Below are 13,908 nucleotides of genomic sequence, written 5' to 3' on the forward strand. Positions count from 1 at the left end.
AAAAATCATAAATTTACATAGGGCAATGTTGTTTGATTCATTTGTTATTTTTTTCCCTTCCCACCACCCCTCCCGCCCCCTTTTCCCTCTATACAGTTCTCCCTTCCTCCATTCTTACCACCTTCCTTATCCCTAACCCTAAACCTAACCCTAACCCTAACGCTAACCCCTCCTACCCCCCATTATATGTCCTCATCCGCTTATCAGCGAGATCATTCGTCCTTTAGTTTTTTGAAATTGGCTTATCTCATTTAGCATGATATCCTCCAATTTCATCCATTTGCCTGCAAATGCCATAATTTTATCATTCTTCATGGCAGAGTAATATTCCATTGTATATATATGCCACAGTTTCTTATAAAAGTGTTTAGATAATATCTTAACATCTACTGGAAAACTTGTATTCAAGTAGATTCATGTATTTTTCTCTTATAATTCTTACAACTCTTTAAGATAGATGTTGTTTCCATCTTATGAATGAGAACATTGGACTTGAGAGGGTGAGAAATTTGTGTTCATGAGGAAAACACTGGGTAAATATCCAAATATTTGAATCCAAATTCATGTGACTTCCATTACTCATGTTTTTTTTTTCCCAGTATATTACATTGGTGACTGTCAAATATCTCAGAATAATAGAAATTCGATTCATTCTTCACATTTTGAATCAGTGGCAGAAACTTCTATAACCTAAATCAGATCGTATTAAGCAAATTATGTATTCAGAGTGTGTTTTAACAGAGGTAACTAAGACAACTCTTTTTTCAAGGAGAAAAAGCTATGTTGTTTTTATAAGACTGAACTCTTAAAAGTCACTACCATTTATGGCACTTTCACTAAAAATACAAACATGACTAGCTAATAAACATATAGTTAAACAGGTCTGATAATGATCTTCTAAATATTATAATAAAAACCAGAAACATTTCCTCAAACTGTATACAGTAATCTTATTTTATCTGTTATCAGAATGTGGGGAGACTTTTTTATAAAAGACTTTTTTATAAAATTCTCCCTCAAAGAAATGAGTTCTGTTCTTTTTATAATTATATTCTGATTAAAATTAAATGCAGAAGTAATATTAAAGGGTGATTTTTAAAATAGCTCTCTCTACTACATGAAAACTATACCTGAATTTGTTTCTGTATTTCTTCTGAGACTTTGGTCTGGGTTAGCTTGCTTTTGTAGACAGTTTTATAACTCTGAAGCAATTGCCTGTGCTTTTTTATGTTACTCCATGACCACATCCGTGTATATCTTCTTATATGAACTTCAAGAACAGAATTAATTGCATATTTCCACCTGGAAATCAAATTTTATTAGTATTCATTTAAATATAAAGGTTTGAGAAAAAGCAGGAAAATAGTTTCTCCCTCTATCTCCCCTGTATTTCTTCCCTTCTATCTTCTTACACTGTTAAATTCTTTTTTTCTTCTTTACTATCTTTCAGTAAGAGCTCATCATAACACTGCTAGTCCTCAAAAAATTCTCAGACAAATACAATAAATAAGGAAACCCTCCAGGAAGGCAATAAAACAAAGCGAAATTATAAAGGCACAAAATGACATATCTCATGGAAAACAGTACAGTCACGTTCTGTGAGGCAACTTTTTGGGAAGTGACAGACTACATTACCACAGTGGTTACATGATTGTTATCACCTAGTAACATCACAGTGACTTAGTTCACCTAAAAGTATACTCTAATAACCACACAACAACAAAATAACTGAAAGATGCATTTCTCACAACATAGCCTATTGTTGAACTACATATGACTGTATGCCAGCATGTTTACCATACTGAGCCCAAGGTGACAACTAATATGACTATTTTAAAATACAGAAAGTCCTGAATGCTAAGTTAAAATTTGGGAGTCTAGGAGCAGGATACAAGAGGATGAGTTTAGGAAAATAGTGACAAGGACATCTTTTCCTATCTGTTCCCTTTAAAAGTGGCTGGACTACATGGCTTTAAAAGTCTCTTAACACTAAAAGTCCCTAACTATATGATTTTATATATTTCATAAAATAAACAAAATCTAACTTACCACTGTCGACTGTTGGTATGAAGTGGTAAATAAGGTTTGTATTTCCTGTAAGGGGCATTTCTAACCATATAATCCACTGACTCCAAAAGGTCAATCATACTTAAGTACTATTAAAAGAAAAGTAGAATTATACTTATTACTTTGCACACATGAATAAAGACCAGATTTTATTCTATTTTTCAGCCTTGCAAGACTCCAAATTCCCTGAACAATGTTGCCTGGTAACTCAAAAATGTACTATATTGTCAAAAGTACACTATTACTGGCACATGCCTGTAATCCTAGCAGCTCTGGAGGCTGAGGCAGGAGGATCACAAGTTCAAAGCAAGTCTCAGCATCTCAGAAAGACCCTAAGCAACTTAAAGAGACTCTATCTCAAAATAAAAAAGAGCTGGGAATCTCAGTGGTTGAGCACCTCTGGGTTCAATTTCTGGTACCAATAAAATAAAATAAAATAAAATAATACACTATATTTAATAAAATTTAAAATAATGTCAATTATTCATTATAACATAATTTTTAGATTTCACTACAAAAGTGTTGCCAATTAAACCTTCATTCCACTAACAATAAATATCCCATTTTTAGACATGTTAAAATGTGAAATAAATGTACTCAAAAACAATGAAATATTTTGTCTGTAACTGCTCACATGAAATATGTTTCTAAAACTACATATTTTTCCATTGGTACATCATTTCAGTAATAGCTATGTTAAGAATAGCTATGTAAGAGCTGATTTTCAAAATGCTTTAGAAAATTATTGAAAAGAAAAAGCTATTTAAGTGTCCATCTCACCACAAATTCGGCAACACTGGGTGGATCTGATAAACAGTTCACCAGGAGGGAAATATATACAAGCACAGCACAGAGGAAACATGACTTCAGGCTAAAGAAAGAGGCAAGTCTAGCATCCTCCTCTCTCCTTTTTCCTAAAGCAATTCTAAGGGTTACCTACAAATATGACTCTTCAGTGCTTGAAATGTGTCTAGTCTGAACTCCAATGTATTCAAAGTGTGAAATATATTTCAGATTTCAGACTTAAGGGGAGGAAAAGGATATAACATATCATTACAATATTTTATGCTGAAAACATTTTGAAATGATATTTTGGAAATGTTAGGTTAAATAAATGGATTAATTTCACCTTTTTCTTTTATTTTGCTCATGTAGCTACTAGAAAATCTAAAATTATAAAAGCAAACTCCACTGTATTTATTGGACAGCCCTGGGCTAAAATCTCCCTTAGCAAAATCTCCTGTCTTCCTTTCAGTTCATTTATTCAAGTGTGCAGCCCCTGGGCATATAACCATGCCTGGGAAATACATGAAGGAAAAAGTTGCCTTCATAGCTGCTCTAAAAATAAAGAAACAATATTTAATATAAATAGTGTCTGCTATTAAAAACTGCAAAGGGAAATATACACTAAAATGTTCTACCAATCATTGTGAATTAAATGGAAATAATGTCATTTCCATTGTCTTGGGTATAGTTTGATAAGATTCCTAAGATTGAGGAACAAGATCAGATGAAATAAAGGAAACAATTTCTTAAATCTGAATTTTTTTTCTTTAAAAAAAATTTTTTAAAACATCCAATCTCAATGTAATGAACCACAAGAACCACCAGAGCATTTTAGAAAAAAAAAAAAAAAAAAAACTGCAAAGGATGAAAGCAATTAGGACTCAAAACTAATCAAAGCTAGAAATGTCCCCTTGAATCTTACCTGAAGCTTGGTTAGTTCAATGGCAATATTTTGGACCTCTATGTTCCAATCTAGTTTGGGTGTTTGGAGCTCTGTTTCTGCATAAGGATTCATGTAAAGTTTTGCAGAGGCAGATACTGGCTGAAAAACTTAAATCACATGGGAAGACGTAAGTAAGATATGTTCATATGCTCTTGCATATAACTATAATTATGAAAACTCTGAAATAAAAATGTCCAAAAATATATGTAAAATCACTAGCAAAAATATTTAAGCACCTACTTGTCTACATACTACCAACTGTCAAGCTCAATGATTAAAGTAGAATCTGCAAGGAAGAAATTGGAATCCTATACTTCTAAGAAAGAAATGTTCCAAACTGGGGCTGGGGTTGTGGCTCAGTGGTAGAGCACTTGCCTAGTATGTGTGAGGCCCTGGGTTCGATCCTCAGCACCACATAAAAATAAAATAAAGGTATTGTGTCCATCTACGACTAAAACAAAAATACTTAAAAAAAAAAAAAAATGTTCCAAACACAGCTAATCTGTACTTCCTTGCTACAAGACATTTAATGACTTTATTATTCATTAAAAATATCAATACAGGGAAGGAAATGAAATGTAATTAAATAATCACTGGCAGAATTTAGGAACAGAATTGTAAGTAAAATCATCCCAGGAAAAATGTTACTCGCCAAAATGGTCATTACATATATAATCTTAAGAGTCAACAAAAGAAGTTGAGCAGTAATATAAAAATGGTGTATTAGGGTAGATGACAGATCAAAGTATGGTAACAAATTTTAACTGGATGGCATTAAAATTACATAAATTGTGATCATATATGATAATTATAATTTTCATAGCATACAAAAATCTTAACTAATTTATAGGCTATTTACAAATGCCTAAGAATAAAACTGTAGATTTTTCTGAACTAGTTCTTTTGTCGATGAAACTAAATGTTCTCACAAACTGCACTTAAGAACATTTTAATTATTAAATAGAGAAGTCTATAAACAGAGAAAGTCCCATCATCCAATGGCAGTTAGCTATAAAAGAATGTGAAGAAAACAACAGTAAAGAGAATAATATAGAATATGAAAGGACATGGGTATAAAAGTTGAGAGCAATCATAAAGCGGTACACTAAAAACAAACTGATAACTTTAGAATGAAACTGAAATGAGACAAAAAAAAATTGGATAGAGAAGTAAACAAGCAGGCAGGTTTCTAAGAGATATATTTTTAAAATAAAGGTGAGGCTGCCAAGAAATAGAAAAAAATAGTTCACTTAAAACAATGTCTACAGTAGTTGGTTTACCTTACCACCACAACAGTGACTTGCTAGGGTGACCTGAATACCAAGACCTCAGAGGATTTTAAAGAAGGAAAGGAGGAAAGGGAGGGAATGAGGGAGGTAGCAAAGAAGAGAGAGAGAAAGTAAAGTCCTAAAATAAAAAAAAGGATTCAATGATAAGCCCTGAAGAAAACATGCAGGTCAAAGGAGGCTGGCTGCAGGGAATGAACCACAGCTATACTGACCTTCCCTCCCATTTTCCAGTGGCACCCTTGTTATGATCTAGTCCTGAATAGTTAGTTATAATCCAAATATGTTGTATCGTAACAGTAAAGTACAAAATTAACATGCCCAGTTTGTCACGTAATTTTATTAGAAAAGCTATGTTAATATATTTAATTACATGTTTATTCCTATAATATGAAATAAATTTCAATCATTACTTACTATACTGATGGTTTGGGGGTATATTTCTACTTGTGAGAATTTCACTTTTCAATTGATCCTAAACAAAAAATTTGAAATAAATGAAAAAGAAAATGTACACATATGCAGTGACACATATCAAAAAACAATTTGGTTCTTACATGGGTATCTGATTTCTCTTTGTAACTACAAGTTCATGAGAAAACCACACTGAACATTATGTTCAGGTCTATTTTTTAGTATAAAGATGCAGAAGTAGATAATTTTTAAACATTCTAAATATCTAGAAACACTATAATACTGCGTTCCTGACTTTGAAAACAAATACAAATTCATCCACAATTCTAGTCAAAGGCAAATTATCTCTTCTGTATCTATAAGAAATGAGAGACAGAGCCTTGAAATTCACCAGTTCAGAAAATTTAACTGGTCTTCTTTTCTCCTCTAACTAAAAACACGTGACTAAGATTGGCTTAGCACACTGAAGAACTGAATTAATCTCCCACTCTTTAGGAAACCATCACAAATGTTGAAAATGATGGCCAAGGATATATGCTTTAGATCTGAAAGTTACCTTCTTTCTTAATAATACTCTTAATCATTCTCATATATAATACCATGATGTAACAAGAATATCATCAGTGTGAGTGTAAAAGACCATAAATGAATTTTTAACTTATGGTTCTCATGATACCACCTAGTGAATGATTTTGCAAAGACCTTCAAAATCAAAAGTGCTTTTTTGAAGACACATAGTAGATTTCTCAAAATAGGTTTTTCACACTTCTGATTTAGTGATGTACCAGTTAAACAAATGACTGATATGTCATTAAGAATCTCTTTTATTAAACACACTTAGGGAATATAGGTTATTATTCCAGAAATGATTTGAAATTACCAATATTTGCTCCCTTGATCCCTGGTAAGACATGCAGCAGTTTACATTCCAGTAAGCACTAAGACTATCCAGCCGTATAAGCTATAAAAGAAAAATGAAAGAGGTCAAGCAACAAACAAATTGAAATAATAAATTAACATTAAGATTATTCTTGGGCTGGGGTTATAGAGTTCTTGCCTAGCATGTGTGAGGCACTGGGTTTGATTCTCAGCACTGCATATAAATAAAATAAAGGTTCACTGACAACTAAAAGAAGAAATATTTTAAAAAGATTATTCTCATGTTTACTACTCCAGAATTACCCAACTGCAATTTTCAACTTTTAAAGGAAATAAAGTAATGCAAAAATGAGGCAAAATATATACAAAGACTTTATTAGTTAATTGTTTGCTAAATTGGGCTTACAGGAGCACAATTTCCAAGAGATTCATTCAATTATCAAATATTTATTGAGAAGTTAGCATTTCACAGAACTGATAAGTGTCTCAATAAGAATGATATGATCCCTCCAGCAAATACCAATGGCTATTTCCGGGGGAGGATGCTAGTGGAAGATTCTATGAGCAATAAGGTAGAAAAAGCTACCTATAAAATACAGATCCTGTTGGAAAGTCACAGTGTTTATTAGTATATTTAAAATACTGTGAAGTCCTGTAGTTTAAAACAAACTGAAATACACCTGTTTAATTATGTATAGCTTAGTACTTTAATAAATAATCTTACATAATGAGAATATTTTCCCTGTAACATCTAATAATATCTCAATTACTAGGTGCTTCTTAAAATACCACCGGGAAATATTAATTTTCTCCAATTTCTTCACTTGATGGATGAAGAACCTAAACTTCAGAGTATGTAAACAATTACAAAAGGTCATATAGTTAGTAAGAAGCAGAGTCAAAACTAGACTCTAGGCTTAATTCACACCAATGGCAAATTCTGTTTCACCAAGATTTCTTCAAGAAAATATATCAAGTGCTTGCAACTAGGAAACTAAAAAAAAAAAATGTATATTCTAATGATAATATAATACCTTGTATATAATTTTTTCTGCTTCATTTAATATGCATGGAGTCCAGTGTTCATTTGTAGTCTAAAAGAAAAAGTACAAAAAAAAATGTGAAATATATATATATATATATATATATATACACATCACACAATAGTACTCTATTATTTGTAAAGACTAACAAAATTCTTTAGGAATAAAAGACATCTATCTAGCTAATGTTAGCTAAAGTTAGCTGCTTCTTAACCTATTTATATAGCCAAATTAAAGAAACAATGAAAAGCAGAATTGAGGAGGTTCTAATTTAATGAAGTTTATTCATTCAGAAAATAATTATTGGGCTACTATGTGCCTGAACTGTGGAAAGAACCAGGTATGAATTAAAACAGAACTAGAACTAGTAAGAAAGTACACATTCTTTAAAAAAAAAAAAGTACTGTAAAGTAGGAAGACAACTAGGACAGTATGGAAATCAGTACAACCATGTTTCCAGAAGACACTGAGGTCAGCAAGGCCAATACTGACTTATTTAATGGCAAGGGCAATATTGATGAACTTGCTAACAACAGTTTCTGTGGAGGAACAGCAGGAGAATCATTGGGAAGTAGGGGAAAGAAGGACAGCACAAAGTAGATAACTCTGAAAAAGTCTGACTGTGGAGAAAGGGAAGGCAGTAGTTATGGAGTCTGTGAGAGCTGTAGGATGCGGCTTTTCATTATGTCAGAAGAGACCAGATATCTAGAACAAATGTTTAGAAGAAGCAGCCTGAGAGGAGAGTTGGGCAGGGCAGGAGAGAGTGTTAGTTGAAGACTGAGGAAAGAGAAGGAGACTGATGCAAAGAAGAAAGGGAGGAAGGAGAGAGGGAATAAAGATTCCTGAGGACAAGGGGAATGATGAGATCCTGATAAGAGGTGGAAAGACTATATTTTAAAAAGTTAGACTGTACTTGGAAAAATAGGGGGAAAGAAAGACATGGATTAAAAAAGGGATAGAAGGTTTTGCTGTTATTGTCATTATTATAAGTCACTTGTACTTGAAGTGGCTATTTCAAATAGTATATGAAGCAGGAAATAACTGAGCCAAAAAATGTAACAAGTGCTATACATAAAGTATCTCATTTAATCATAAAAAACTAAAAGGTAGGTACTACTATTATCAGTGAATAAGTGTAGCTTAGAAGGAGATCAAGGTGGTAACCAGTATAATAATATATTACAGGTCTTTTATAAAATACAATGGGGAACATAAAAAAGGGAATGTAAATTCTAAGAGAGAACAGAAAAAAGAATGAGAAAGACAAGCGAATAACTCATATATGTATTAAAACCTGAGTAGACTCATCAGGCGGACAAAGAGAATAATATTAGGCAAATAAAACAGTGCAAAGAGCCTAAACAAAGATGCAGAATCAAACAAGAGCACACACTAAGGAAACTACATTCACACACTACTCTGCCAATTAGGCTATAGGAAATACATGCTATTTTGTACTTTTTATTTGTCTGTCAAACTCTTGAAATTAAGTACTGTGCTCCCTATGGCCACTACTGCAGACTATTTTCTGGAACAATCACCACAGAACTCAGATTATGGTCTCTTAAGAGATAGTACTGTATATTTCTATATTTTATCAAAAGCTACTTCAAATGCTTTTTGGATGAACAGTATCTGAAACACTAACTTTCTGACATCCTTCGTCTTGTTTCTCTAGCTCTTTTTCTTTGTTGCTCTCTTTGACTCAATGCCAGTGTGTACTTCTCTATATGCACACATCATTCTTAAGGTTTCCACCTAATCCTGTCCTTATGCTCTCTGCCAGTTCACCACCCTTCCATTTTCTTCCTCTCATTTTCTGAGGCACTCTGCATTTAACCAATCATCAGACAAACTGTGAGCAGTATGATTTATTGCTCATTGTACTTAACTTTGAAAGTTAATTTAAGTGAACCACATTTTTTCCTCCATAGATAAACCTAATCTAGCTATTTTTCTTCATATATATGCCCCAAAATGTTTCCCACCATTTAGTTGCCTGTAATAAAAAAGATTGTCCATTCTATATATGAATGACTCTCTACTCTCTAAGACTTTAACAGCAAAAGCAAGCTGCATTATAAAATACCTAATCAAAATGAATAACTTTACATACACCCCCATGTAACACACACACACACACACATACACACACACCCTTATACATGTATAAGCTCCTTGGAAATTCCACCTACCTATACCAAGTATGAGTACATAATTCTATAGTAATTTGTCTACCCCAACTTTTCTCATGTATTTAGAATACGGCTTTTATTCCTTTCAAATTATTTGATACTGATATTTTGATATGTTAATGGAAAGACAAAATAATTAGAAAATGTAGTGACATCACTAAAAACGGTAAACTTTTAGAGAAGCTATAGCAAGATAATTCATAAATATTATAATATCTATTTGTAGTAACATTTGATTCTAGGCAATTCAGCTTATAACTTTGGAATAACACTTTATGGGTTCCACAGAAATTTTAAATAAGCCAACCTTACCAATAGACTAAATTCTCCCAATGTGACACCAAATGAAAGAGGCCGCTCTGGATCAGTGACCTACCAAAGAAAAGGGACATTAAAATACACTGATGGTGAGGGTGAATTCATGCTCTGTTCTTTACAAGAGGCAGAAGGAAATACATTTACAAGTAAATCATACAACCCAACTGGATGTGTAGAAAAGAAAGGAGAAGGAAGAATAATCTGGGTGGCATTATTAATATTTTACAGGCACGATACTAATATGGTATTTTCCAGTGGAACTCTTTTTCTTACAAAAAGTAAGAATACTCAGTAACTATGACTAAAGAGACCCTTCTCTAGATAGTTAAAAAAGAAGAGTCCTTCTGTGTGGGTCATTAAAATTGTGCTTCATTTATAAAACAAGGTGTTACAGATAACACTGCCTCTAAATAATTTTTAAAACATTTAAGATGTTCACATTTGGAAATGTAACTGTCTCTTTAAGCCTTTAATTTCTGGAAACTTCAAAAATCCTTTGTTAGGAAAAACTCTAGATTTTAATACTTAATTTCCTCAATCTCTTCACCCAAAATCTACCAATGTGAAGCTGCTGTTGTTTCTGATCTTCATTCAGTACTGCAGCTATGTTTATACACAGGGCTTAAACTACCACAGCGTGTCCAGTTCATTGCCTGAGTCATCCCAAAGTTGCTCAAGATATAGACCTATCTGCTTCTGACAGAAATTTGTAAAAATAGGGTGAGAGGAAGAATAGCATTCTAAACTATCCATCTGGGGCTCAGAGTTCTTTTACATGAACTTTCTCAAACAGGAATTGTACATGTACACACTGGATTAAGGGATAAGCACTGCAACTTTATGAGCCTGATTTGTCATTAGTGTCAGATAGCTGGATTCATGGCAAAACATTTTTCTTTTTTCCTGTGCTCATCTTTACACCAATAGATGACTAGTTCAGAATAACTTGCTGCTTTTTCAGAAGGAACTTTAACAAATCACAACTCCACATTTGCTAATACACTACCTAAAAATTACAGCAATTATTCAATGACCATCTTTATGATAATAATACTTTTCTCGTTTCTTACATTCTATATTTCTCATAGCCTTATAGATACGATATTAAGGTAATCACATTGAAAGAGACATAATACAAGAAACATTTGTACTTTTTAATTTTCTTCCTTTTAAATTATTTTAATATATTTTGTCACTGATAGCAATTGAAATGATTGATGCTACTTAACCCACTCCTGTGCATCTCTTTTTTTTAATTAAATGGAAAAAAATAATGTACCTTTCCTAATTGTACTCAGTCAGGGAAAAGTTCAGTTTAGATTCAAATTAATGTTTTCAATCACTAATAAGTCATTAGGAGGTTTTTGGTTTTTAATTGACAAATAAAATTATATATTTATGGAGTACAATATGATTTGTTTGTGTATATACATACACACACACACACATGCCATGAAATAATCCAAGTACAGTAATTAACACACCCATCACTTCATATACTTACAATTTATTTCAGGTAAGAACATTTAAAATCTATTCATATAGTTTTGAAATATACATTGTTATTATTAATTATAATGACTTTACAGTGCAAAAGAATACCAGAATTTAGTCCTCCTGTCTAATCAAAACTCCGTACCCTCTGACCAACCTCTTCTCTTTCTGTTCCCAATCTCTGGCAACCATCATTTTACTCTCTATTTCTATAAGTTCAGTTTTTTTAGATTCCACATATCATGCACTATTCTTTCAATGCAGCTTATTTCATTTAATGTAATGATTTCCAGTTCCATCCATGCTGGTGCAAATGACAAAACTGCCTTCTTTTTTGAAAGCTGAACAGTATTTCCTGTGTATATGTCTAGCATTTCTTTATATACTGAGAGGCATTTCAGCTACTTCCATATCTTGGATACCATGAATAGCACTAGAATAAATATGAAACTGCAGACATCGCTTCAAAATACTTACTTCAATTTCTTTGAATATATGCCCAGAAGCAGAATTGCTGGATTTTATGGCAATTCTCTTTTTCATTTTTGGGGGAAACCTCCACAGATTTCCAAAAATAGGTATAATTAACATCCCTGCCAACAGTGTATAAGGGTCCCCATTTCTCCAGTCTTATCAATAATTCTTTTACTTCCATGATATGCTGAGTACATTTTACTTTGCTGAGTTTGTTATGAACATAGCCATTACAAATTAGATTTTGTAAGATATCTGTTAATAAAATTCACTTTAATAACTCCTTAAAGCCAAAAAGATAAAGTCAGTATAGGAAATAATATTGTTTCAAAAATTACAAGTGGGTCTTACCAAATACTAAGTTACACAGAGAATTGGGAAGGAAAATAAAATCTAAGAAAGTCAACACTGCTTTAATTCAATTCAAACTTAAGGCAAATTGAATATAAAAAATGCAAATTCATTTTTAGAAGACATGGAATAACATTTCCATTTCCTAGGCGAATGACAAAATTCAAGGTTTCTTTTATGTTTCAAACTTTTAAACAATACATATTAAGATCAAGGGATCTCATATTTTAATTAAACTAATCAGATAAATAGTTCTTAATCAATTGATGTTAACCTTTGGTTGTAAGTAAAGTTTGGTTTCTAAATATATTCTAAGTAGCTGTGAATAATTCAACTACATTAAATGTAAAGAAAACGAGACTGTAGTCAAGTGAGGAGGGTTTTAGTCCCCTTTCTGCCAACTACCTACTATGACCAATGGTCATTTCATCACCTTTTGGAAGTAATTTTATTGTCAATATAAAAAGAGAAATAGTTCTTTAAAGTTTTAAGTATTAACACATAAAACAAAATTTTTAAAAAACAGAGGTCAATCCATGTGGCAGTTTTATGCTACATTTACATATGAGATGCCCAATAAAAGCAACCTGCCACAGGAGCTTCTAAGCTCCCGCCACAGCATACTTGTAAGACAAAAATCAATCTTGGATTTAAATTGAATATAAGTAATACCTATGTGAAAAATTAAGAAAATCATAAAATACACATTTAATTACTATCTTAAACCAAATAATCTGAAATAACTTACATCATCTTCATATTTAATGTGAATATCTGTGATTTTTACTTGTACATTTTTTATTACTTGCGTTGCCAATTTTTCCAAAAATGTATCCTTTTTGGCTTCTTTTGGCTTATCTGTTAAAAAATAGAAAAATACAAGCTCAAGAATTGAAATTCTCACATACATTATAACCAATGACCAAAGGAAAGCTAGGGTATTACTCAATGGAAATTATGCCTATTCTAGTGTCTTTATTTTTTTAGATTTTTAGATTTTAATATGCATTTTCAACTTAAAACTTACTTTTGAAGTTAAAATGTAATCTATCATTCATTTTGCCTTCCAACACAGAAATCAAGTGGCAGTGTGTATAAACAACACATGGCATAAAAACTACTTTTACCTACCTTTTGAGCGATCAAGACCTTTAAAACGTTTCTTAAAATGTTTTTTGTGCTTTTTACGCTTACGTCCTTCTCAGTGGAAGCATTTTAGTGAGAAAAGGATAAAATTCAAGTTAGCAGACAAGAGGACAGAAAAGAAAATAAGAGAATTCTTCCTGAGAGCAAATTTTCGTACAATTTACTTTACCTTATTCTAAACTGATCTATTATTTCAATACAAACACAGATTCATGAACTTTCTTTGGTCTAGAAAAACATTCTTCAGTAAACAATAGCCTACTTTAATCTACAAAATAACTTGGCAGGTGCAATTATAGAAAAACTGAATAAAATATCCATTTGCAATGACCTATATAATATATACAATTTTACAATACAAAGTTTTATTTCAGTTTTAATCTGTAACAAAAATATTGGAAATGTAATAATGACAATATAAAACCTTCAGAAAAAGGTTTTCATAAATGTGTGGTAGGGACACAGGAACATAAATGAAATGAATGAGTAGGTTGCCAACAGATGAAATCCTC

General features: G+C 32.0%; 1 protein-coding gene across 1 annotated transcript in view; it reads right to left on the reverse strand.

Moving 5' to 3' along the window:
- Positions 1–13,908, reverse strand: part of VPS13C (vacuolar protein sorting 13 homolog C) — a 166,325-nt gene that overhangs the window by 129,051 nt on the left and 23,366 nt on the right. The window contains 8 exon segments of the mRNA XM_079125610.1: positions 1,131–1,302; positions 2,050–2,156; positions 3,776–3,903; positions 5,500–5,557; positions 6,377–6,457; positions 7,410–7,469; positions 9,926–9,985; positions 12,999–13,108. Of these exon segments, the coding sequence (XP_078981736.1) occupies positions 1,131–1,302; positions 2,050–2,156; positions 3,776–3,903; positions 5,500–5,557; positions 6,377–6,457; positions 7,410–7,469; positions 9,926–9,985; positions 12,999–13,108 (776 nt within the window).

The sequence above is a fragment of the Sciurus vulgaris genome (assembly GCF_902686455.1).
Source record: "Sciurus vulgaris genome assembly, chromosome: 2".
NCBI classification, from domain to species: Eukaryota; Metazoa; Chordata; class Mammalia; order Rodentia; family Sciuridae; genus Sciurus; species Sciurus vulgaris.